At 42.5% G+C, this 20,915-nt stretch overlaps 2 protein-coding genes and 2 long non-coding RNA genes across 7 annotated transcripts; 2 read left to right on the top strand and 2 right to left on the bottom strand.

Annotated features, from left to right (window-relative positions):
• Window positions 1-251: 251 nt before the first annotated feature.
• On the top strand, window positions 252-15,085 carry lrch2 (leucine-rich repeats and calponin homology (CH) domain containing 2). 3 transcript variants are annotated; one of them, XM_052047449.1, is made up of 21 exons: window positions 252-768; window positions 5,949-6,093; window positions 6,287-6,413; window positions 6,509-6,614; window positions 6,867-7,003; window positions 7,097-7,227; window positions 7,328-7,415; window positions 7,762-7,858; window positions 8,021-8,094; window positions 8,175-8,242; window positions 8,650-8,757; window positions 8,944-9,012; window positions 9,490-9,549; window positions 9,877-9,925; window positions 10,009-10,149; window positions 10,543-10,593; window positions 10,672-10,735; window positions 11,332-11,444; window positions 11,601-11,738; window positions 11,834-11,911; window positions 12,430-15,085. In XM_052047449.1, exons 1-21 carry the CDS (start codon window positions 495-497, stop codon window positions 12,547-12,549), a joined length of 2,238 nt encoding a protein of 745 aa, XP_051903409.1. In that variant the 5' UTR covers window positions 252-494; the 3' UTR covers window positions 12,550-15,085. The 3 variants fall into 3 exon arrangements, with proteins under 3 accessions (XP_051903409.1, XP_051903408.1, XP_051903410.1); XM_052047448.1 differs by having other exon boundaries at window positions 7,997-8,094; XM_052047450.1 differs by lacking the exon at window positions 8,944-9,012 and having other exon boundaries at window positions 253-768; window positions 7,997-8,094.
• Window positions 7,247-11,335, bottom strand: LOC127588649 (uncharacterized). Of its 2 annotated transcripts, XR_007959144.1 has the most exons (4): window positions 10,963-11,335; window positions 9,945-10,087; window positions 9,458-9,597; window positions 7,258-7,400 (listed from the first exon to the last, which is right to left on the bottom strand). It is a non-coding gene; the product is annotated as an uncharacterized LOC127588649 (long non-coding RNA). The 2 variants fall into 2 exon arrangements; XR_007959145.1 differs by lacking the exon at window positions 10,963-11,335 and having other exon boundaries at window positions 7,247-7,400; window positions 9,945-10,086.
• LOC127588650 (uncharacterized) lies at window positions 11,601-19,178 on the bottom strand. The gene is made up of 3 exons (XR_007959146.1): window positions 18,988-19,178; window positions 18,740-18,784; window positions 11,601-11,886 (listed from the first exon to the last, which is right to left on the bottom strand). It is a non-coding gene; the product is annotated as an uncharacterized LOC127588650 (long non-coding RNA).
• Window positions 16,579-20,447, top strand: il13ra2 (interleukin 13 receptor, alpha 2). Its single transcript, XM_052047451.1, has 10 exons — window positions 16,579-16,761; window positions 16,848-16,937; window positions 17,110-17,210; window positions 17,344-17,495; window positions 17,606-17,762; window positions 17,838-17,958; window positions 18,063-18,247; window positions 19,178-19,323; window positions 19,748-19,907; window positions 19,997-20,447. Exons 3-10 carry the CDS (start codon window positions 17,123-17,125, stop codon window positions 20,011-20,013), a joined length of 1,026 nt encoding a protein of 341 aa, XP_051903411.1. The 5' UTR covers window positions 16,579-16,761; window positions 16,848-16,937; window positions 17,110-17,122; the 3' UTR covers window positions 20,014-20,447.
• The last annotated feature ends 468 nt before the right edge of the window (window positions 20,448-20,915 follow it).

Here is a 20,915-nt window from a genome sequence, read left to right as displayed (position 1 = left end):
TTAATTGTTCTGCCCATCACTACATGCTGCCAGTTCAAGAGTAGCAGGTAGTAAACTTACACAATTTTATTCGCCCAGCACAAGCATCAATCATACATTTTTGGTGAGCTATGTTGTTTGTCATGTCATGGACTGCATTTCGCTGTTTGATGCAACCACGTGAACTGAAAACACGTTTCGAAAACAGTTCTGAGTAAATCATTCCCAGTTAAATAAAGAGAGTTAAATTTTGCTTGAGGAACACCTCTGCGGCTTATTAATAAATAGGAGGGGAGGTCTTAATGCCTAAAATGGCCACCATACCATATCGACCACCGCCAGCATCATCAGTACCTCCACCTCGTTGGCGGCCCACCCACCCCCTTGCGCCTCCCCTCAGTGAGGCGCGCCTCTGCACGCGCATGGGCGTAGAATCTGCGGCTGTGCGCTGCTGCTGCCGCTATCATTGAGACTCAATTCCTCTTTCTTTTTTTCCTCTTTTTTTTTAAACGAAAATGGCGTCCAGTCAAGGAAGTGTGGGAGCTGTCACGGCGCTCCAGAACCACCACCACTACCCGAGCGTACCTCACTGGAGCCCGGGTAGCAGCCAGTACCAACAGCAGTACCATCAGCAACAACAGCAGCAGCAGCAACAGCAGCACCTCACGGCCCGGAGCCTGGAGCGAGCTCTGGAGGATGCCGTGTGCTCCGGGATTCTCAACCTAAGCGGGCGGAAGCTGAGGGAGTACCCGGGCGTGAGCTACGACCTCACCGATACAACACAAGCAGGTGGGGGTATCACCAATGCATTCTGGTGTAAAAATGTGTTCGCTTGCATACCCGGATGTTACATTGTGAGGACAACGAGTCTGACTGCGTTGTTGTCTCCATGTGTCTGCGCTTACGCAAAGCGACCGCTGTAATGATTTGCATCATTTATTTCCAGCACAAGGGGCTCGGTTGCCGCTCGGTTGTTTTGGGCGAAACCAGCAGCCCCTCGTCGTTTCACAGTGCCCCTCCTCCCCCCCACGAGATACATGAATGAGACGTCGGCAGGCGCACCCAAATCATCCACTGGGCAGTGTAGCGCATTGGAGGAGAATATGAATGAAACATTTCCAATAGATTCTGGGATATATTTTTAGTGCGGTGCATTTTTTTTGGTCGCATGCGGACAAAAGATCGTCCTTGCAGCCTCACCCTTCTTTACATGCATGCGTGCGCGATGCTTAAAAAGAGCACGCAGAAAGGAGGAAGACACATTAGTCTCGTTTCCTACCTATTTTTTCTATTTTACACGCAGCCGTGTGGTTTGTTCATATTAGCTTTTGCAGACAGGAAATTTCTACCGGCCTTTTAGAAGATGCACATGAAGGCACACAATTGTTTTAATTCAATGAGATTCCAAGGCAGCCTGATCAGTCAGTTATTATTCATTCTGTCAGCATCTTAAGTCATTATACTTGCCACTGAGATGGTTCATGTCTGCCAATGATAGTCTTCTTCTCTGTTATGTCCAAATACCATATGCTGTTACACTTTGTCACATATACCTCAAAGCACAGATAGTGATTGATTGGAGGTGAGCACCCCAAGGAATTAAATGTGGTCAAATTGTTAGCACGATTATCGGTTTTTATTTTTTTCCCCCAATTTGTTTGTATTTCATTAATTGTATTTTTTATCCATTAGTTTTAACTCGTTTTTGGAGCATGTTTGTTTATTTTTATTGATTTGGATTTTTTTTAGTTTTAGTTTTATTTTTTTAATATATGGAGTATAAGTGTATACGTGTAAGATTAAAAAAAAGGTCACTGTACTGTGATAAGGTAAACTGCAATTCGACTTGATTCTGTACAGATGTACGTCAAAACTGAATCAAACTAAAATGAACCCCAAAAACTAATGTATGAGATTAATAGACAAAAACGAAAGACATTTTCGATTTTAGTACTGTTATGTTACAGTTTTAGTCAGTTTTGTAAACGTAACATTCATTTTTGAATTATTTTTTTTAAGTATTTAAATGTTTATTTTATTTCATTGGCAAAACATGTTTTTCACTTTTAGCTTTAATTTCATTAGTTTTCTTGACTTGACTTGATCCAAATGAACTTTCTACTGCAATCGCGAAACGAAAACAGCTCATCTATGCTGCCGGCAGCCATTGTTTTTGCAGGTGAGCTTTGAAGGCTGAATGAAAGGCGAGGTTTTGTGTTGTTGCTGTTTGTACTCAGGGTCTGGCTAAGTGCGGGTCATCTGACTAATGAGCGGTGTTGTGCAAAGAAAGCAAGGGAGTCTCCTCGCACAAGGGTGTCTGTTTGCAGTGCGCCACTGGCACTTTGTCTCCACTCGGTTTGTTTTCTCATGGGAAAGAGCTGCGGGCTGAGGGCCTGACTGGAGAAGGCTTGGTTAGTAACCTGGGAAGATGTTCAGGTTCATATGTCAGCGTTAGCTCACTCTACAGAGGACCCGCATGGCCCTGCTAGATGGTGTGAGGTATTTGCACTGTTTGCAAGTCGCAGCATGTGGAATTCTCTTGAAATGTTCATTTGCTGAATTGGAGTCGAGCAGTGACTCTCAACTGGTGGGTTAGGACACAAAAGTGGGTCGCCAAGCCATTTTGAATGGTTGGTGGGCAGGTAGTAAAAATGACAAGGCGTCCTTGGTTCTCCAAAAGGGGGACTCGAATTAGCGGCAATAAGAAAGAAGCAACGCTCTAAAGTGGGCGAGAAGTTGAGATTTGGCCAATCGAACTTCTTCTTGACTTAAAGAATTGGTGTTATGGCTTTTAAAGAAGGGCAACTTAACACACCTCCTCAAAGTGCACAAGGTCACAGACAAGATCAAGAAACTTTGCTTTTTTTTCCTGCCTGAACTTCTACTTGAGTTTTGTAAAATGGCTTTTTTACCAGCAAGGGTTAAAATGTGTTTCTCGAGTTGATTTCCATGCTCAGGCACCATGAATAAAAGTACTTTCATAGCTTGAGTGTGACCAGCAAAGCTCTTCTAAGTCATGTGTTGTCACATTCTTGTGCTTGCTTCTCCGAAATGACTCACTGAGGGGACCGACTGCCCTCAAACGCGCATCTCGACGTTCTTAAATTGAATTATCAACCTGTGTCAATACAGTGCTCGTCATAATAGTCCAAGCACAATGCAGAGAAAAGAAAAATGACAGGTTGCGTAAAAACTACCGGTTGTCTATTATTCTAACTATATTTGGCATGGTCGCAGCCACGTGACTGTAGCTTGACAATCTCTATTCCTGCGCAGTGATTTTCCGGCCTCGGGCTCATTCGTGATGTGCTCGCGCATGTCGAGACACGACATAGTTGTCCAAGCAAAAAATTAAAAAAAACAAGGCCGTATCACTTTAATGATGTCGCACTACAGTAATCACTCGTTGGACTTAATCAGTCATTAAAGCACTCAGTTACGTTTTATGTAACAGTGAAAACATTTTCCACTACATTAGAACCACAATGTTTATTCATTTATTTGACACCGCCTATTGTGTGTTTGCCGTAAGACAACATTATCGGCGCTCCCTTATTTTTCCCCATCTCTGCAGTCATTTAATATTAATGTGGCCAACATTTCACGCAATGAGGTCAACATAGGCAAAACTCTGCACTGTGATCAAGAAACACGAGCTCTGCACGGCTTTCAACAATCGGTTTTCATTCCGCTTCTTTAAGTGCATGTGAATCATGGAATCTCATCGAAATATTGTGGCTTTATGTTGTTCAAATAGATAGTCATCTTCAGCGGAGTCACTCGGTTTTGATTGCAGAATAATGAAACTGTGCAGTCTTATAAGTGCACTGTAGTCAAAACTGCTCTGCTAACTACTCCCGACTGTGATAGTTTGTTAAATGATCCTAACATTGACATTCTTACATGTTTTTTTTTTCCTGCCCACAACTTAGTGGATGTCAATGAACGTCTCCTTTATGTTAAATGACATCTTGAATGTTTAACGGGTTACTTCCTGTGGTTAAATCCTTGCGAGAGCGACAGCACTGAGAGAAGCAGCGCTCAGCAGGATGTCTATTTTAGAGTTTGCTGTGTCATTGGCGGAAGGAGCCAGACATCATCTGCACCTCCGGCACAAATGAATGCATTGCCGATTTGGCCTGGAGGTGCGGCAAGAGTGGACTCTTGCTGGGAGCGTCTGCCAGGCAGCAGGTGGACAAGAACAAGGCCCACTGTGGGCTGCAGATGGCATGTGGTATTGGTTGGAGGAGGGAAACGGGAGGTGGACACGCCTATGCCCCGCCCCCCCACACACACACACCAACCTCCGGTGGTGCGAAGAATCCCCAGCTGTGAGGCTTCTCCGGGGGCAGCTGCGTAACATTATTAAGCTTTAAGCATTTACTGTTAATGGAAGGTGTTTGCACCCTTTGACCGCAATTTTGGTCTTCTCAAAGTGATAATGGGCGTTTCCTTTAACCCCCGAAGGCCGATTTCTTGCGGCCTGACAAAGTGTCTCATGTGGTCTTCTCACATCTGCTTTCTGTGTTCTTCCTGGCCTCTGCTATTGAACCTCATGTAGGTGAAGCTCAATATTTAATAGCCGCGTCATGGTAGCTGTAAGAAATTTCATGTGTTACCTTATTGGGTGAAGGAGCAATGATGTTTGCTGATACAATATCTATGGCTCTACATTTTGTCACGGTTTGGCATCAGCTCATTTGCACAATCAATAGGTGTCCAAACTAGGTCGGCTCCACATACGATAAATCGCTCGCCTATGTCCCCGTGTGTCCCCTTTGGTTTGAAAAGACAACGCTTGTCTTTGTTGAGTTATGGAGAGAGCGAAAGCGAGGAAGAGAGGACGAGAGGTGCAGATATTGTGGACATGAAAATATTTTTTCAACGGTCCATAAATGATCTCGAGCGTGGTTGTTGAAATCTGCGAGATTCTTTCATTCATTCATTCATTCATTCATTCATTCATTCATTCATCTTCCGAGCCGCTTGATCCTCACTTGGGTCGCGGGGGGTGCTGGAGCCTATCCCAGCTGTCTCCGGGCAGTAGGCGGGGGACACCCTGAATCGGTTGCCAGCCAATCGCAGGGCACACAGAAACGAACAACTATCCACACTCACACTCACACCGAGGGACAATTTAGAGCGTCCAATCAGCCTGCCATGCATATTTTTGGAATGTGGGAGGAAACCGGAGCACCCGGAGAAAACCCACGCAGGCCCGGGGAGAACAGGCAAACTCCACACAGGGAGGCCAGAGCTGGAATCGAACCCGGTACCTCTGCACTGTGAAGCCAAAGTGCTAACCACTGGACTACCGGGATTCTTTGTAATCTATATATAGTTGGGTCAAACGTGATTTGAGTCGTTTTCTCGAGACGGTCACGCTGCGTAATATTTGTGATGACATTTTGTGGATTTTGTGCAGAGAATGGCAGAAAATTCATTTTAATTCCAAATTCCATAGTTTCAAACAATATGAATGGTTGTAATATCTCATTAGTATACTGCCGTGCTACTTCTTGAAGGCATTAATGTCCCTCCCAGTGGGATCAATAAAAGGAATAGGAATTCCATCCATGCAGTACGACAAAGAGGGATGTAATTTTAGACCGCAGTGTTCAATGATGACATGTTCCTCACTCACTACGTTGTATTGATCCGTCTGTCTAGTAGTCAATGGTTCTTGCCTACGACAGAAACAATGCCTGTAAGTTCTCAGTAAACATTATGGACCATGTGGACAAAAGTAGTTGAGCAAGACATTTTGGACTATTCCAACTTTTTGCCAGCATTGGTGTTGCTCTGAGATCAATAAAATGCCAACATCTGGAACTTCTTCAGGTGACCAGAATGTTGAGCATCTTCTCAGAATAGTGAAAGCAAAGGGCGGGACAATTTTTTTTTCTTCCATTTTCAAGATGCCATGTTTTTTTGTTTGTTTCTAAAGCGCGTTTCGTTTTTGTCGGCAGATCTGTCCAAGAATCGTCTTTCTGAGGTCCCTTCAGAAGTTTGTCTCTTTGCCCCACTGGAGTCGCTCAACCTCTACCACAATTGTATCAAGTGCATCCCAGAAGCCATCATTAACTTGCAGATACTGACGTATCTTGACATCAGGTGATCATGCCACACTTCCGGCCCTTGGTCCTTATTATCCAGAGTTACAAAGTACAATTATGACGTGTGTGTGTGTGTGTGTTTCAAATACCTGTTCCATTTTTACTGCAAAACATTGTACTTGAATATGTAAGTGTTATTTGCGCACCAATCTAAATGTATGTTCTCGTTCCCCTCCCCCGCTCCTCTCCAGTCGAAACCTCATATCCGTTTTGCCCAAACACTTATTCAACCTTCCGCTCAAAGTTCTGCTTGTGGGCAACAACAAGCTGGTGTCCATCCCCGAAGAGATCGGCAAAGCCAAAGAACTGATGGAACTTGTGAGCAGCTTTTCTCTCTCTCCATGCTTTTAAACAAGCTACGCATACAGTATGCCACGCTTGTTAGATGTTTTCAATCTCTCTCCCCACTGCAGGATGTGAGTTGTAATGAGATCCAGGCGCTGCCAGCCCAGGTCGGGCGTCTCCATGCCTTACGAGAACTCAACATTAGGAAGAACTGTCTACAGATTCTTCCGGAAGGTCAGAGTGAAACCCTGACATTAACCTGACCCTATGTTGCACTAACTCATTTTTCTTTCGGTGTGAATGTGTGAATGGCTGATGGATGCATCATTTTGAATATCTCCGAAAGGTCTCTCTCTATTAGATAGCCCCGAATGTAATATAACCCAATATTGTATGTGCATATATTGTTTAATATAATATAGAAATGTTGGTATTAATAATGACTTGAACCAGTGAGCAACACACGTACGTCCAATTTGCCGACAGAGCTGTCTGATCTCCCTCTCATTCGACTTGACTTCTCCTGCAATAAGATCACAGAGATCCCAGCAACCTACAGGAAACTCAGGCAACTGCAGCACATTATCCTCGATAACAATCCTATGCAGTCTCCTCCGGCACAGGTGAGTTCCAAGGCTTGGTTCCCAAGCAATATAGATCTGGCACGATTGCGCCATCTGGTGGAGAAAGCAACACATCTCTCGTCCACGTTTCAGATTTGCCTCAAGGGAAAAGTGCACATATTCAAGTACCTAAATATTCAAGCGTGCAGGTCGGACAAAAAGCCAGACGCCCTGGACCTGCCGTCCCTCGGCAAACGCTGTCTTCCGCAGCCGCTCACAGATAGGTATTGCCTCTTCCAAAGTGAAGTTTTATCCACCGATTGTTGTGTTGTAGTTCTCACACGTTTTTGTGCCGTACCCACTCGTGTTCTTACCTGTGCGCAGCATGGAAGATTTTTATCCCAGTAAGAACCACGGGCCTGATTCGGGAATTGGGAGTGACAATGGTGACAAGAGGCTGTCAGCAACAGAGGTCAGACAGCAAGTAAATAAAAAGAGTGGACTTTTTTTTTATATGCTGATAATTGATGACTTAATTACAATTAAATCAATTATAAATGATAATATTAAAACCTGAAATGAAATGTTGAACTAAACATTCATTAAAACTTTTTTGTTTGTTTGTTTGGGACCCATCTATGAATGACGTGTCCCTTCGTGACCCCTTTGAGCCTAAAACCTTTCCCTCCTCCGGACTAGGGGAACCGATGACAGAACGGAGGCCAAAATGTGCCACATATGACTTGGAATCAATCTTTGTGTTTAAAATGTCATCGAAGCGCCCGTAGGCTGACAGAGCATCTCTTTGCTTCACGCAGCCTTCGGACGACGACACCGTCAGCCTCCACTCTCAGGTGTCTGAGACGGCCCGCGCCGATGCCCTCTCAATCCTTTCCAAAATGGACTCTTGCAAAGGTTACCAACCATAAGTATCCCGATTACCCCTTTGAACGCAGTAACGGAAGCGAGGGGATGAATTGAATGAAGTGCCTAGACGTATATACATAAGCGAGCGTTAATGTGATCATCGCGGATGCTTCCTCCCTCTATCAGATCAGGATCTGTATGACTTTATAGAACCCAACCCGGATGAGGATCCTGCTCTGTCAGAGTGTGATGGACAGCAGAACTGTCATGTGTCGTGTATTAAGGTAAGGAGCTATCTTCTCGTCGTCTCTTCCGAGCTCTGATTGAGAAATGACAGAAATGTTTCTTCCATTGTGTATTTCAGGAATTGGAAAAGGTTCTTAACTTGTCTCACCAAAGCAAAGACAAGGAGAGCTGGAAAGAAGAGTCGGGGTAAGATTCTATTTCTATTATAGGTACGCAAAAATAATAATTAACTCATTCGCTCCCAAAGACGTTTTTAAACGTCTTTTAAGACTTGGTATAGAATTGGCTGGTACTGAAAATTAAGTGTGCTGCATTATACTGGGAGCCGTTTCTGATATTTTCCAACGCCTTGAAACTAAATAAGGAAACTGGAACATCATGAACATATCTCAGTTTGTGGGCTGGATATGTAACTTTTGATGGTCTGCCGTGGTGTGAGACAGTCTTGCTCTTATTTCATGCTCATATCTATGATACTAATAAAAGGGCAAAAGGAATGTAATAACGGGACTTAGGGTCCATGATGACCGTCATGGGGAATACCTTCGTACACGTGAAGCTGTACTAGGCCTACGCTCCTGTCCGCCTTGCAGCTCTGACAAGGAGCAGCTATTGGAGGAGGAGGAGGATGACGAACTGAAGGAGGTGCTGGATCTGAGGAAAATCGCCGTCCAGCTTTTGCAGCAGGAGCAGCAGAACAGGTGCGCGGCTCCTCCGCTTGACTTATCGCCGTGCATTGCAAACGCGACTCCAGCACATTTTCATGGCTGTCCTCTCTTGGCGCTAACAATCTTATCGGCTTCACGTCACTCGGCATCGGTTCGCTCTTCATCCTGTTTTCTCCCTTTTCTTTCCGTCGCGGTGGCCGTGTGATGTATTGCTCCTAGACGACGCTCCTTAATTTGCCGAGCGGAAAGTCTGATCCATCGGCGCAGAGTGACTGGTCGAGCTCACAGGTAGTGTTCCTCCCCCAGCCCTTAAAATGTGTCAATTACTACTTTGTCTAGCAGCCTTTTACGATTAGCATTTTTTTTTTACTTCATTGACAATTTCTCCCCCCCCCAATACATTTAGCGGAAACAACTCTTTAGCTTACACTTAATGACATTGCTAACTTTCACCACTTGTAATAGTGATCCAGATCTTTCTCTGCATCATCCTGCATCTTGTACAACCGGAAGCTTCCAGCATGCTGCTTTTCGCTGTCAAGTCTGTTAGCGATCAGCTGATGGCCACTGCAAGCTGCTCCTCCGTGCGCATACCACAACTATGGGACTTGCCCCTTTAAATTACACTCATCGGTTATTCCTAGACATCCCCGGGCCTCTCGCAAGGCGCTTCGGCTATATTTTTTCCAAGAAAAATATGATTGTTCAGGAAAACTGCCAGGTTATGATTTACCTTTATCGTACGTGACTGTCTTGTGTGTGCAGATTCCTAAGTCACTCTGGGAGCTCCAGCAGCAAAGCCAGGCCTCCTCCTCAAATCCGCAGGTGCGTTGCTGTGCCACATGCTTCCTGTTCTGCACGCGCTCAGCGGTGCTGGTGGAATGGCAACGACGCCGCAGTTATTGATATACGCTTACGGAATCAATTATGCAGTAGATCAAACTGTAAAAATTCGAGCCGTGCAGAAATATAGTCAATACATGGAGTCAACTGTTAAATGTGAAATACCGTAGACTCGTGCGATACTGGTGCACAATCTGATAGCTGTATCAATTCATTCCATTCAATCAGGGAGAATTTGTCACCTCTTGTATTGCAAAATGGTGCATAAAAGCTGGATTTAAACGTCATCGCTTTTCTGATTTATTATAGCGCTTCCTTGGATGAGGGACATAGTGGCGCATCGATGCTAAGTGGACAGGTACGATCTACCTACGTACACGTATTTCTTTTAGCTGTGTGTCTGTAGCCTGGAGGGAACCAATTATCTCCTTGTTTTCATAGCCTCCATCATCCTGCTCCTTTGACAGCAGCCTGAATATGGATCAGTCAGATTCCGAGTCCAAATGGCCAGAAGTGCCGCCTGTCCTCAATCAAAATGAAGACCGCAAGAGAAACAAATATCTGAGAAAAGATTATCTCAAGGTGCGTGCGCGCACAGTTTTTAAATCCGTCCCGTTTGCTTCTAACGCAGCTTTGCGGACCAAACCAAACGGATGTGCTCCATTCTTCATACAGCTCTTCCGATGTTGATTATCTCAAATTTTTTGACTGAATTCCAGTTATTTCTGGATTTTCATTAAAAAAAAAAACAAAAGAAAAAAAAAACCCAACATTGACTGACACTGACTTCTGCAAACTGTCCCACCCTTTCATGGAAATTGGTATGGCGTAATCTTGTCCATGATCCAATAGGGATGAAAGCTTTGTGGCGGTTCGGTTTTTCCAAAGAAGGTATTGTTTTAACAAAAACAAACAAAACAAAAATACCTTTTTGTAATGAAATACTTTTTTTTTTTTTGCTTACTATCTCGACAGTACAAATGCCAGAGTGCCCGGAAAAACTGCAGCGGGAATGAGGACTGTGAGGTGCGTGCGTGTATGGGAAAGAGTCATCATCATTAATCCCGAATGATATCCCGCATGTGACATTTATTTTGTCTGCAGGAGAGTTTGCGTAACTCGGAATTCAGCACCGCACTCACCGTGTTTGGACTCAAGCCAAGATCAGGTACGACCGTGCACACGTAAATCCAAACGTTTGTTTTACAAGCGTGCAAAAATATCAAACTAGCAAGTCGTATTTTCATACCAACCAGTGGGTTTATTTTTAGATGATCATAACTGTGTCACCATAATAATAACACCAATGTTTACTTGCTTGACATACGTGATTTTTGGGGGGGGAAACGTGTTTGCAGATAAATCCATAAAGCGGTGATGAAATGATGAACTTACTTGGAAAACAGCAGTCTGCCGATTCTTTTCTTCTGAAGTTAAACTGAATGCGCAGTTCTCTGGAAGCGAGGTGGTTTCTAGGGAAACAAACAAATCCGTCACCTCGCAGTGAATCACAGTGGAATCTCCTGGGGCACTCCCGGCCGGGTTCATTCTCGACAGTTTAGATTTGAAGGCACTTGATTTAAAACTCTTCAAGTGCTATAAATCAATCATGATAAGCATCGTGTCCTTCACCGTTTCACGGAAATGTTTTTAACCTAACCCGTAGAGCTCCTCTGAACTATTTTGCATGTACTTTGTGTTGGCATGTTTTTTTTTACTTCATTATCCTGAAGTCTTAACAGTTTTGCTAATTTGTTATTCCAGCCTTCGCCAGAGGAAGTCATCAGGAGTTGAGCTCGACTGAGCCCAGCTTCACCATGAGGAGAAAAATGGAGCATTTAAGAGAGGAAATTGAGCAAATCGGAATCCTACGACAGGTTGTTTCCGACCATTTGTATAATTATGAGTATGATTTGATATGTATCCACATTTTATGAGACAGGCCAAAACAGTTTCGGGTTTACTAAATATACAGTATTTGTAGTCAAAAGTCATCATCTTATCTTTGTTCCAAAAAACACGTTTAATTGCAGAACATCGAATCCAGACTGAAAGTGTTGCTTCCAGACGATGTCGGAGCCGCTCTGATGGATGGCGTGGTCCTTTGTCATTTAGCCAATCACATTTGTCCTCGCTCTGTGGCCAGCATTCACGTACCTTCGCCTGCAGTGGTAGCGCACTTTGATTTATTGTACCTTTTAGTGTGAGGCAGCTATTAGGCGTCTGCGTTTTCATGATGATCCTTTTTTTTTTTGTGTCATCTCAGCCAAAGCTCAGCATGGCTAAATGCCGTCGAAATGTGGAGAACTTCCTGGATGCCTGTAAAAAAATGGGAGTTCCACAGGTAAGCCTCGACAAACTTATTGAGCAACGTTTTAAGTAATGCTGCCAATGTGTCCATCGTCTTTGTGTTGATTATCCTCCCCCATTCTTAGGCCAAGATACACATTTAGACATTGCGTAACATGAAAATAAAAACCTTTAAATCGCTGAAACTAATCCTGATGCAACCTCAATTAGAATGAATTAAAGTTGAGTTAATTTGGACAAAATAATGCATTGCAACCCTCTTGTCCATAAAAAAAATAAGACTTGTAAATACCCTGAGAGCAACACATTCCAAAAAACAACCCAAATGCACCAAATGTTCGACTAGTGGCAATGGAGGGTAGTGCATGCATTATTCCTCAAGGCCACGCTAAATTAATTTTGCTCTTGATAGCGAACCAAGTCTCGTTGCACAAAACAAGCTTACTCAAATATAATTACTTTCACTTGTTGGAAAAAAAAATGTATCGAGTTCTTACTTGACCAGAGTATCTGTACTTCTGTATCTTGCATTTTTTTTTTCTGCGAATGCAGGACAAGCTGTGTCTGCCCCATCATATCCTGGAAGAACGTGGCCTGGTGAAGGTCAGCTTGACCGTGCAGGCCTTGCTGGATCTGCCAGCCATGAAGCCCACGCAACTATCGGCTGCTTGACATCAATCCGTCCGGCCCGAGACCACGCCCACTTTACCGAGGGCAGGGGAAGGAGGCGGGGACACATGACAAGAGATCCCCGGCTGCTCTCGGCTATGCTTGTGGCCGACAGAAACGGGAGAGAAGATAGTCAACGTTCCTCCTGTCCCTGTGTATGATGTCACACACTTCCTGTTCATCACGGCTTTGACTTTGTATCCTCTTGCGACTTCCACCACTGGTACTGCTTGGACAAGACTGCGGCTCTTAAAAGAAGCCCTGCTGATCCCTCTTCTCTTGATGCTCAGTGGTTAGCGAGCCTGCGTCAAGTGCCGGGTGTGACACGTAACTCATTGATGAACGTGTAGTTCAATCCGGCTCTTTCAACTTTCCACCGGTAACTGTTTTGTCAGTTTGAGCACTCTGCTGTTCCAAAACTTTGCCTTTCCAAACGCATGACGACCATGTTTTATTGTTCCGAGTCAGGCATCGCAAACCTTCTGTAAACTAGTGTACAAATCCTCTGCTCGTCGATACGACCACTGTGATAACGCCTAGCCCACTGTGGTTCCAGAGCATTTCCTCCTGTTTTTATTTCAAGTCATGTATTTTTTTACATTTTCTACCGTTTTTTTTAATACTTTGCCACACACAGACACAAGAGAAGCTTTTTTAAATCTTTGCTTTGGATGCTTTTCCAGTAAAGGGATCTAAACACACCGGGGCGACTTCCACAGCACAACGTACAGTTTCATGCTCAATGATGTCGGAGGGAAAGCGGAAATGATTTTGGCATTTGTTGTTTCATTGCCGCTCCGGTTTCCTCCCACTTTCCAAAGACATGCGTGGCAGGCTGATTGAACACACTAAATTGTCCCTAGGTGTGAGTGTGAGTGCGCATGGTTGTTCGTCTCTGTGTGCCCTGCGATTGGCTGGCAACCGATTCAGGGTGTCCCCCGCCTACTGCCCGAAGACAGCTGGGATAGGCTCCAGCACCCCCCGCGACCCTAGTGAGGATCAAGCGGCTCGGAAGATGAATGAATGAATGTTTCATTGCCAATGTTTGAGGATTTTGTTTCGCGCGTTTGTACTTTTGGCCCATGCTCTGATCATGATGCAGTCTTGAATTGAATATTCTCAACCTCGTATTTTACTGGTGTGATTTTTTTTTCCCCCCCTTTTGAATTGTAGCCATTATTTATTTATTTAATGGTGATTTCTTCTTACTTGAAAATGATTTTGAGTCTTCTTCGTAACTGCCATCGACAGGACTCACGGGTCTTTTCAAATAAAGGCCACAAAGTAATTAATGAGGACGGGTCTAGGGTTAACCAAGTGTTGACTGAATTGCCCCCCCACCCCCCTCTCCGCTTTCTTCCTTTTCATTTTTTGCCTCTGAGTGACTGTTTTCAATTGTGACTTCATCACTTCCTTCCAAGAAACACATACTTCTTGTACTCTACTTCCATTTTTTATTTTTTATTTTTTTCATATAAACATGGTTGCAGTATTTCAGAAACCTTTTCTTTCAACCGCACTATATGGATAGGACATGGGAATGTGCTAAACTAGGAATACATTATCTGAATCAACTTCAAGTGTAAAACATTGCCTGAAAACCAGAACAAGACATTCTGTTACACTTGAAAGGAGTATTTTTTTTGCAGTTAACGGGAATCTGATGTGATCTCATCCCATATCTGCTTCCCCTTTGGGGTTTGGTTTTTTTTTTTTAACATATGGCAGACAAACTGACCGAATTTCATGGAAGAAAGGCACATTTAGCACTTTTTTTTTTAACTGTCAAAGGATACCGGTACATTTATTTATGTTGGCATCATGGAAACAGTCTGGTTGATCACGAGTGATGGTCGCAAGTTTTATAACCCTCATTTGCGTGATTTAAGAGGGGAAAAAAAAGAAATGAAACCAATACGTAAGCTACCTCTGCGGTCACATGATTTGACTTCCACACCTTACCCAACATAACTGTTTTGTTCTCCTCGATGAATTTACGATCACACAGATGATATGCAAATGTGCTCACACGCAAACACACACAAAAGCTGCTTGAGAGAGGGCGATGTGACTGCATACATGTTTTAACATTAACCGTAATAGTCTGTTCTGCAAATTCCATGAGCTGGCCAGTCTGTCATGACTTGTTCATCATGAATCATATGAGTCATATGACTCATACCTTGCATTAGTAAAACAATCATAACGACGTGAGCACCTTTAAATAATGTCCATGACTCGAAATGACAAAAAAAATGGACCACACATATACGTCCCGCTTTTTGTTTGAGCGACACAGTGAATGAAGGTGGAAAGAAGTGTAGAACAATAATTGTCAAATTTCTTAGGTTTGGGTCTCTCGTACTCACGTGCTGTCGCTCGTTCTCGTTTTCAAAAAGCAACACGCATCCGGTTAATATCAGCCTAAGCATGCCCGCTAAGCTCCATACCAGCCATTTTATTTTCATTGCACATTTCAACCAAATGTCAACCAAAAGCACAATGTCTAAAAGCATTTACAAGCAAACAGCTCAAGATATTTAAAGGCAAAAAGAATTTTACAAGGAACTATTCAAAATAATGTACCATGACAATAATGAAACACATTTACAAACAAAACGTTGAAAAGGCATTTAAAAGCAAAGTCACCTAAAATTGCTGACAGATCTTCATCAAAGGCATCGTTTTTAACCTGGATTTGAAAGCATCGTTACTTTGGGCTGACTTCTGTTGGCAGCTTGTTCGACTTGCCTGCAGCATAACAACTACATGCCGCTTCACCGTGTTTGCTTTGACGTGTAACAGATTCTGGTGTAGCGGTTTTATTTTAGTTTTTTTCTCTAATTTTATCCAGCTTCTGCAAATTTGTTTTTTTGGTGCTCAAAATGCCCCCCGCACCCCTTTCACTCTGAAAGCCGAAAATGCTGTTTTTAATACATTTTCAAAACAGTGCTTAAAACTTACAGCTCTCGTAGAAGAAGTATGGAAGGCATAGACAGCAATGTCAGATCTGACAAGAAGTTAGTTGGAAATGTTACCAAAAAAAAAAAAAAGCTTGTTCGAGCTGTACTTTTTAGAAAGCACTGCGCGGCTTATTACTGTTGTTGTCATAACATTCACTCCTTAACAACAATGACATTCTTTTTCTGTGAATAATCCTACAACTGGCAAAAAGTGAGTGATATTTGGCTTCGGGGGGAACTTTCAGGATTAGCTTAAAAAGCACTTTACAGGCGGAGTTAATTTGAGCTTCTCTAAACTTTTGAATGCACGAGTCCATTTGTTCTATGTTTCTGTGTACTTTTTGCAACTTGCTGTTCATGAGCTCAATGGCAAAATTCTCACATCAGGTTTTTTAAAATTTTATTTTATTTTTTGTGCAGGAATGGATCGATACATTTCCTCGTTCAATGAAAAATGATTACTTTCACATCACTCTTCATTATGCTGTTTTCCTGATTTTGAAATCATCAAAGCTAAGATGACAATTCATGACCTTTCATGACCCAATCAAAGACGACGGTACAACCATGAGTCAAAGTGACATTAAGACACTGCCAGAAAACAAAAATTATACACAAACTTTTTTTCCCCTGTATTTTAAAGTAGGTCAAGTGCATGTGAAAATAATGAATGAACGAAGCTCTGTACATATCATCTGTAATAATTTTCCCTCCAAGTTTCTAAAAAAAAAAAAAAATCAAAAAAATCAAAAAATTATTATAAATAAATTCTTTGCAATTCACTCTCGCCTCCTTTTTTCCCTCCATTCTACAAATTGTATGATTCAGTGTGGAACTGTCAAACATTTTTGGGAAGGAATCCCAAAGGGTATTAAGTGGTGCAGCATATAAAATGTGTCAGAAATGTTTCAGGACTGACATCATAAAAGACATACAGCAAATCCAAACAACAAATACCTAATGTTGTCCACAACTTAAGAAAAAAAAAAGTTCCCCTGATTATTCCGTTGAGCATGAGACAGACTGTTGTTATAGCTGCTGCCTTCTCGAGGCGTGAGTAGGCATGTTGTCAGGGTGAAATAGCCCAAAAATTTCCAGACACAACTCCAACCTCACACATGCACTGAATAAAGCAAATGTCGCAGGATGACTTTGCAAGCGTGCAAAGGAAGTTCAAAACTCATCTTTTGGGTTTGAAATGAGTTTTTTAGAACTAGTTCTGAAACTTTTCTTGGGACACAAGAGTCCGCAGGTATGAATTAAACCAAAACTAATTTTCTTTAATAACACCAGACAACTTTCCTTGTCATGATCTTTTTTTTTTCCTCTTTTGGATAGTCCCTCCCCCTGGCCTCTGACTTAGAAGTCTAAAACTACTGGGCAGGCAAGTATCATTCACTCACTTGACACACACTCTGGAACAGTCATGTAAGTATTTCCCCTGTGGGATTTTCTGCGTATAATTTCTTTTATTCCACATTTTTAATCACCGATTAGTCAATCTGAGAGTTTGCCTCTTTTATTTTATTTTTGATCATTTTCATTTTGTCAATTGCGATTGCATTTGTCCATGTTTAACTTGTGCCTGTTTTTCCAACAGTGCCTACGTAAAAATGTTGCCGTTCAAACTGGGTCACGGAGCTTTACTGATGGTGTTCTCAATAATCGCCATGGAGGAGTTGCATTGCAGTGCTATTCAAGGTTGTCGGAAACATCCTACTACCTGGCACTGAATAATATATCATCAGTAACTTGTTCTGCAGAAATACGCAACTTTACTTTAGTTTGCTTCTGTTGCATCGTTCATACTTGACTAATGACATTTTATTTGCAGTGGACCCCCCCGAGGAGATTAAAATCATAGATCCTGATCATCTTGGCCATCTGGAGATTACATGGACTCTACCGGCGAGTTTACGTAAATTGAAAGACTGTCCTAAACGGTACAGGGTGGAATACTTCAACGCTTATTCGCAGAGTTGGGATGTGAGTAGCACCTTTGCAACGCTCCTCATGCACGGAAGAACTGCTTCAATAACTCAGATACAAGCATAGTAACTGAGAATAGGATCCCCCCCTACCCACACAACCCCCAGATTATTCAGACGCCTCAGAGGACATACAGCGCTCAGTTTGATCTGATGAAGGAAATACGAGTTAGAGTGTACACCCTGCTGAGTGGACGCTGCACTAATAACACTTGGATCAAGAGTGGGAACTTCACGGAATTGGTGCAGAAACCTCCAAGCTCAGGTCAGTCAGCTGCAAGAAGCAGTAAGGAACGTTTGAGTTGATATTCCTTGATTTGTTACTGCTCAATTTCAACAGGTCGTCACGGGAATGCAGTCAAAGATTTCGGGTGCGTGTTTCATAACATGGAGCACATGATCTGCAAGTGGAGAAAACATCCTACATCTCCAGCCAACTCACAGCTTTATATGTATTACTGGTGAGCCTATTTTATTTTCCCTGGTGGAGGTACTGGCGATTAATAAAAGAAAAGGCAATTGGTTTGTAATTTCATTGTAACAATTCGATTGTTCTCCTGCGCAGGCACAAAGAACTGCAAAAAACGGAGGAGTGTCCCAAATACCTCTTTACAAATGGAGATAGGAGCGGCTGCAGCTTCACAGGAAAAGCTCTCCCCGATTTTACTAATGTCAATTTCTGCGTCAACGGCTCTTCTCCAGAAGGTCCCCTGAGGCCTACGTACAAGTCCCTTCAAATCCAAAACTATGGTACATACAAGCCACCCAGCTCCAATGTGGAAAAGTGTGACGGGCCACTCACTGCGGTGAATTAGGGATGTTCTTTTTATTGTAGCACTGCAACACAGCATTGCAGGAACAGAGCCGCAGTCAGTCTTATATCACTCTGCATTCCTCAAAGCGCTGACTACTTACAAAATATTGTTTCTATTCTTATCCGAAAACAAAATGTGCAATGTGTGATCTTATAATGTTATTAACTAAAGCAATCTGGTAAAAATTTATAAGAATCCAAGCGATGCTTTTTTTTTTTTACGACTACCGTATTTACAATAAAACAGAAAAAGAACATAATCACTCCCGTTTACGAAGTACCATTGAACACACCACACATAGGTACGTGATGCGTCATACTGTAATGAATGGCGGCCGCGGGTTCCCGCCATTAATACAATCAATCAAATGAAAAAAAAAATAACGACATGAACAACAAGACACATTTTAAAAAGAAATACACATTACCTGGAATACGGTTTGGCAGGAGCAGAGCCGCATTCAGTCTCGTATCTGAGCAACAAATAAGCATTTACCAATCTACTCAACACATAAAACGCTTCAGTCGACAAAAGGTAACTGTAACAACGGCACAAAAAATAATGTGGGCTTCGAACAATTACGGGAACTACTTGAGCACACAACATAGCAGTATAAGAAAAACAAATTGAAATATTAATATTGAACTGTTAATTGAGCCGGATAATGCCACTCACCACTTTGTATTCCTCGTAGCTCTGACTACCTCTACGGTAGGAAGCAGGTGCCAAACTGTTTTGTTGCGTCACTTCCGTCAAAATGTAATTAAGTTTATGTATCACTCCGTTACACATGTAACCCGGTGCGTTACCATTCTCAGTTCTACTTCACCTGTCAGCATCACAATGTCTTCTTTTTTTGATGCAGTGAAGCCTGACGCTACAAACAAGCCAATTCTGCTGCCAGGAGACGCCCGTATCAACCTCCGCTGGAGGAAACCGGATGGAAAAGTTCCTGGGCACTGCTTAGAATGGGAGGTGGATCACACGAGCGATGGACCACAAAATAAATCTGTGCGTTGGGTAATATGCAAAACTCCCAGAGGTCTTTAAGTCGTCCATAACCTCCCACCACTCCTGCTTGTTTCGAATGGAATTAGCTGTAGAAAAAAGAGGGAAAACGTGACAGCACCACCTGCTGACAAAACGATTACACTGCAGTGAAATTCTTCCAGAACCGTGGCATTGCGTTGACCCGTTTTTTAAGACTCATTTTAAGTGTAATGCATTTTTTTAAATAAAAGCGATGTAAAATATATTAGACTTGCCATTTGCTGTGCGAGGCTCCCATGTTAACATATAAAAGTGATCACGTGTTTACAATTATAGACTTTTTTTCTTAATGTGGCAGCAATACATTTTACAAAAAAATGATCTCTCTGTATTTTTTCATGTTTTTTTCCCACCCTGATTTGTCAATTCCTCATATGTTCTACAGGAGCCAATTTCCACCATGCACACAAGCCTGACTTTGCCTGCTGTGGGTAAGAAAAACTGCTTCCGTGTACGCTCCAAGATGCACAAATATTGTGCGGCAGGAAGCTTCTGGAGTGAATGGAGTCCCCAAACATGTACCATATTTGAACAGAATACAACAAGTAAATAAACTACTCATTCTTCTAAAATATGCCCCATAATCATAACTCTGCCATGTACTTATACTACATTTTTCTCAATGTCTTTCCAGGTGACACCGAATTTTGACCCATTTTTAAGAGTCGCCAGCACTTGACTGATGGTGTCCCACATGGATCCCTGTGGAGCCCTCTTACTGTCTACCACTGACTGAATCCAACTTTTTGTTCATGTTTGTGGACATAAAGTAATTGTGAACCGTTGGCGGCTAGAACATGTTAAATGGATATCCATTCATTTCAATGGTGTGAAGATGATTTTAAATGAGTACAGCAATATATTTATTCTTTGCAATGTGTGAATGTTAAGTCATATTACAGGGGAAAATTACAGTCTTATTTAAAAAAGATATATATTTTATATGCTTTTTGTCAATGTTTAAACTGATTATGTCTAGAAATTCCACCTTGGTAAAGAGTTACAGTCTAACATGCAGTTTGCCTGTGGTTTACCTTAACTAAAGAAAAAAATACAATAAAATAAAGCTCATTTGGATTGCACAATTTTGCTAAAGACTTTTTTATGCACGCAGCATGGGAATGAATCCATCTGGATCCTACATGACCTCAGCTTTTTTGTTGTTTGATCCCTTGTACAAATGACACTGACAAGGTCAGCCATGCAGCCATCTGCAGGCTTCCCACTAGCCATAATTGTGCATTATTCACATTTGTGTCTGTGGGTAGGTTACTCTATTATAAGTACAAATGTTAGTCCTCAACTTTAATTCTGTCCATTTGTACCATTCCTGCTTTTCGATGTGTTGTTTATCTTGTCCTTTTTTAATTCATGTTCGGCGTGTGAGGGCCCAAGGAGACACACGATAGCGAGGGAGACATGTTTCAAGTTAATGTGTAATTTTGGTGTGGTCACGCTTGGTATTAGACTGGAGTGGTGGTAATGTATAGCTCAGTTGTTGCTATCTGCTTCACTTTGCTGCTGAGGACTTCCAGCTCAGAGGACCACGAGAC

This window comes from Hippocampus zosterae, chromosome 16 (genome assembly GCF_025434085.1).
Source record: "Hippocampus zosterae strain Florida chromosome 16, ASM2543408v3, whole genome shotgun sequence".
NCBI classification, from domain to species: domain Eukaryota; kingdom Metazoa; phylum Chordata; class Actinopteri; order Syngnathiformes; family Syngnathidae; genus Hippocampus; species Hippocampus zosterae.
The sequence above is the reverse complement of the archived record's forward strand: the minus strand, read 5'-3'. Positions and strand labels throughout refer to the sequence as shown.

Bases quoted from the DNA above. Each gene is read 5' to 3' on its own strand.
- il13ra2 (XM_052047451.1), top strand. From the start codon at position 17,123: ATGTTGCCGTTCAAACTGGGTCACGGAGCTTTACTGATGGTGTTCTCA. The intron at 18,248-19,177 runs GTACATACAAGC...TTTTTGATGCAG, and splicing joins CCTTCAAATCCAAAACTATG to TGAAGCCTGACGCTACAAAC. The intron at 19,324-19,747 runs GTGCGTTGGGTA...TATGTTCTACAG, and splicing joins ATGGACCACAAAATAAATCT to GAGCCAATTTCCACCATGCA.
- lrch2 (XM_052047448.1), top strand. From the start codon at position 495: ATGGCGTCCAGTCAAGGAAGTGTGGGAGCTGTCACGGCGCTCCAGAAC. The intron at 8,095-8,174 runs GTAAGGAGCTAT...TGTGTATTTCAG, and splicing joins GTCATGTGTCGTGTATTAAG to GAATTGGAAAAGGTTCTTAA. The intron at 9,550-9,876 runs GTGCGTTGCTGT...GATTTATTATAG, and splicing joins CCTCCTCCTCAAATCCGCAG to CGCTTCCTTGGATGAGGGAC.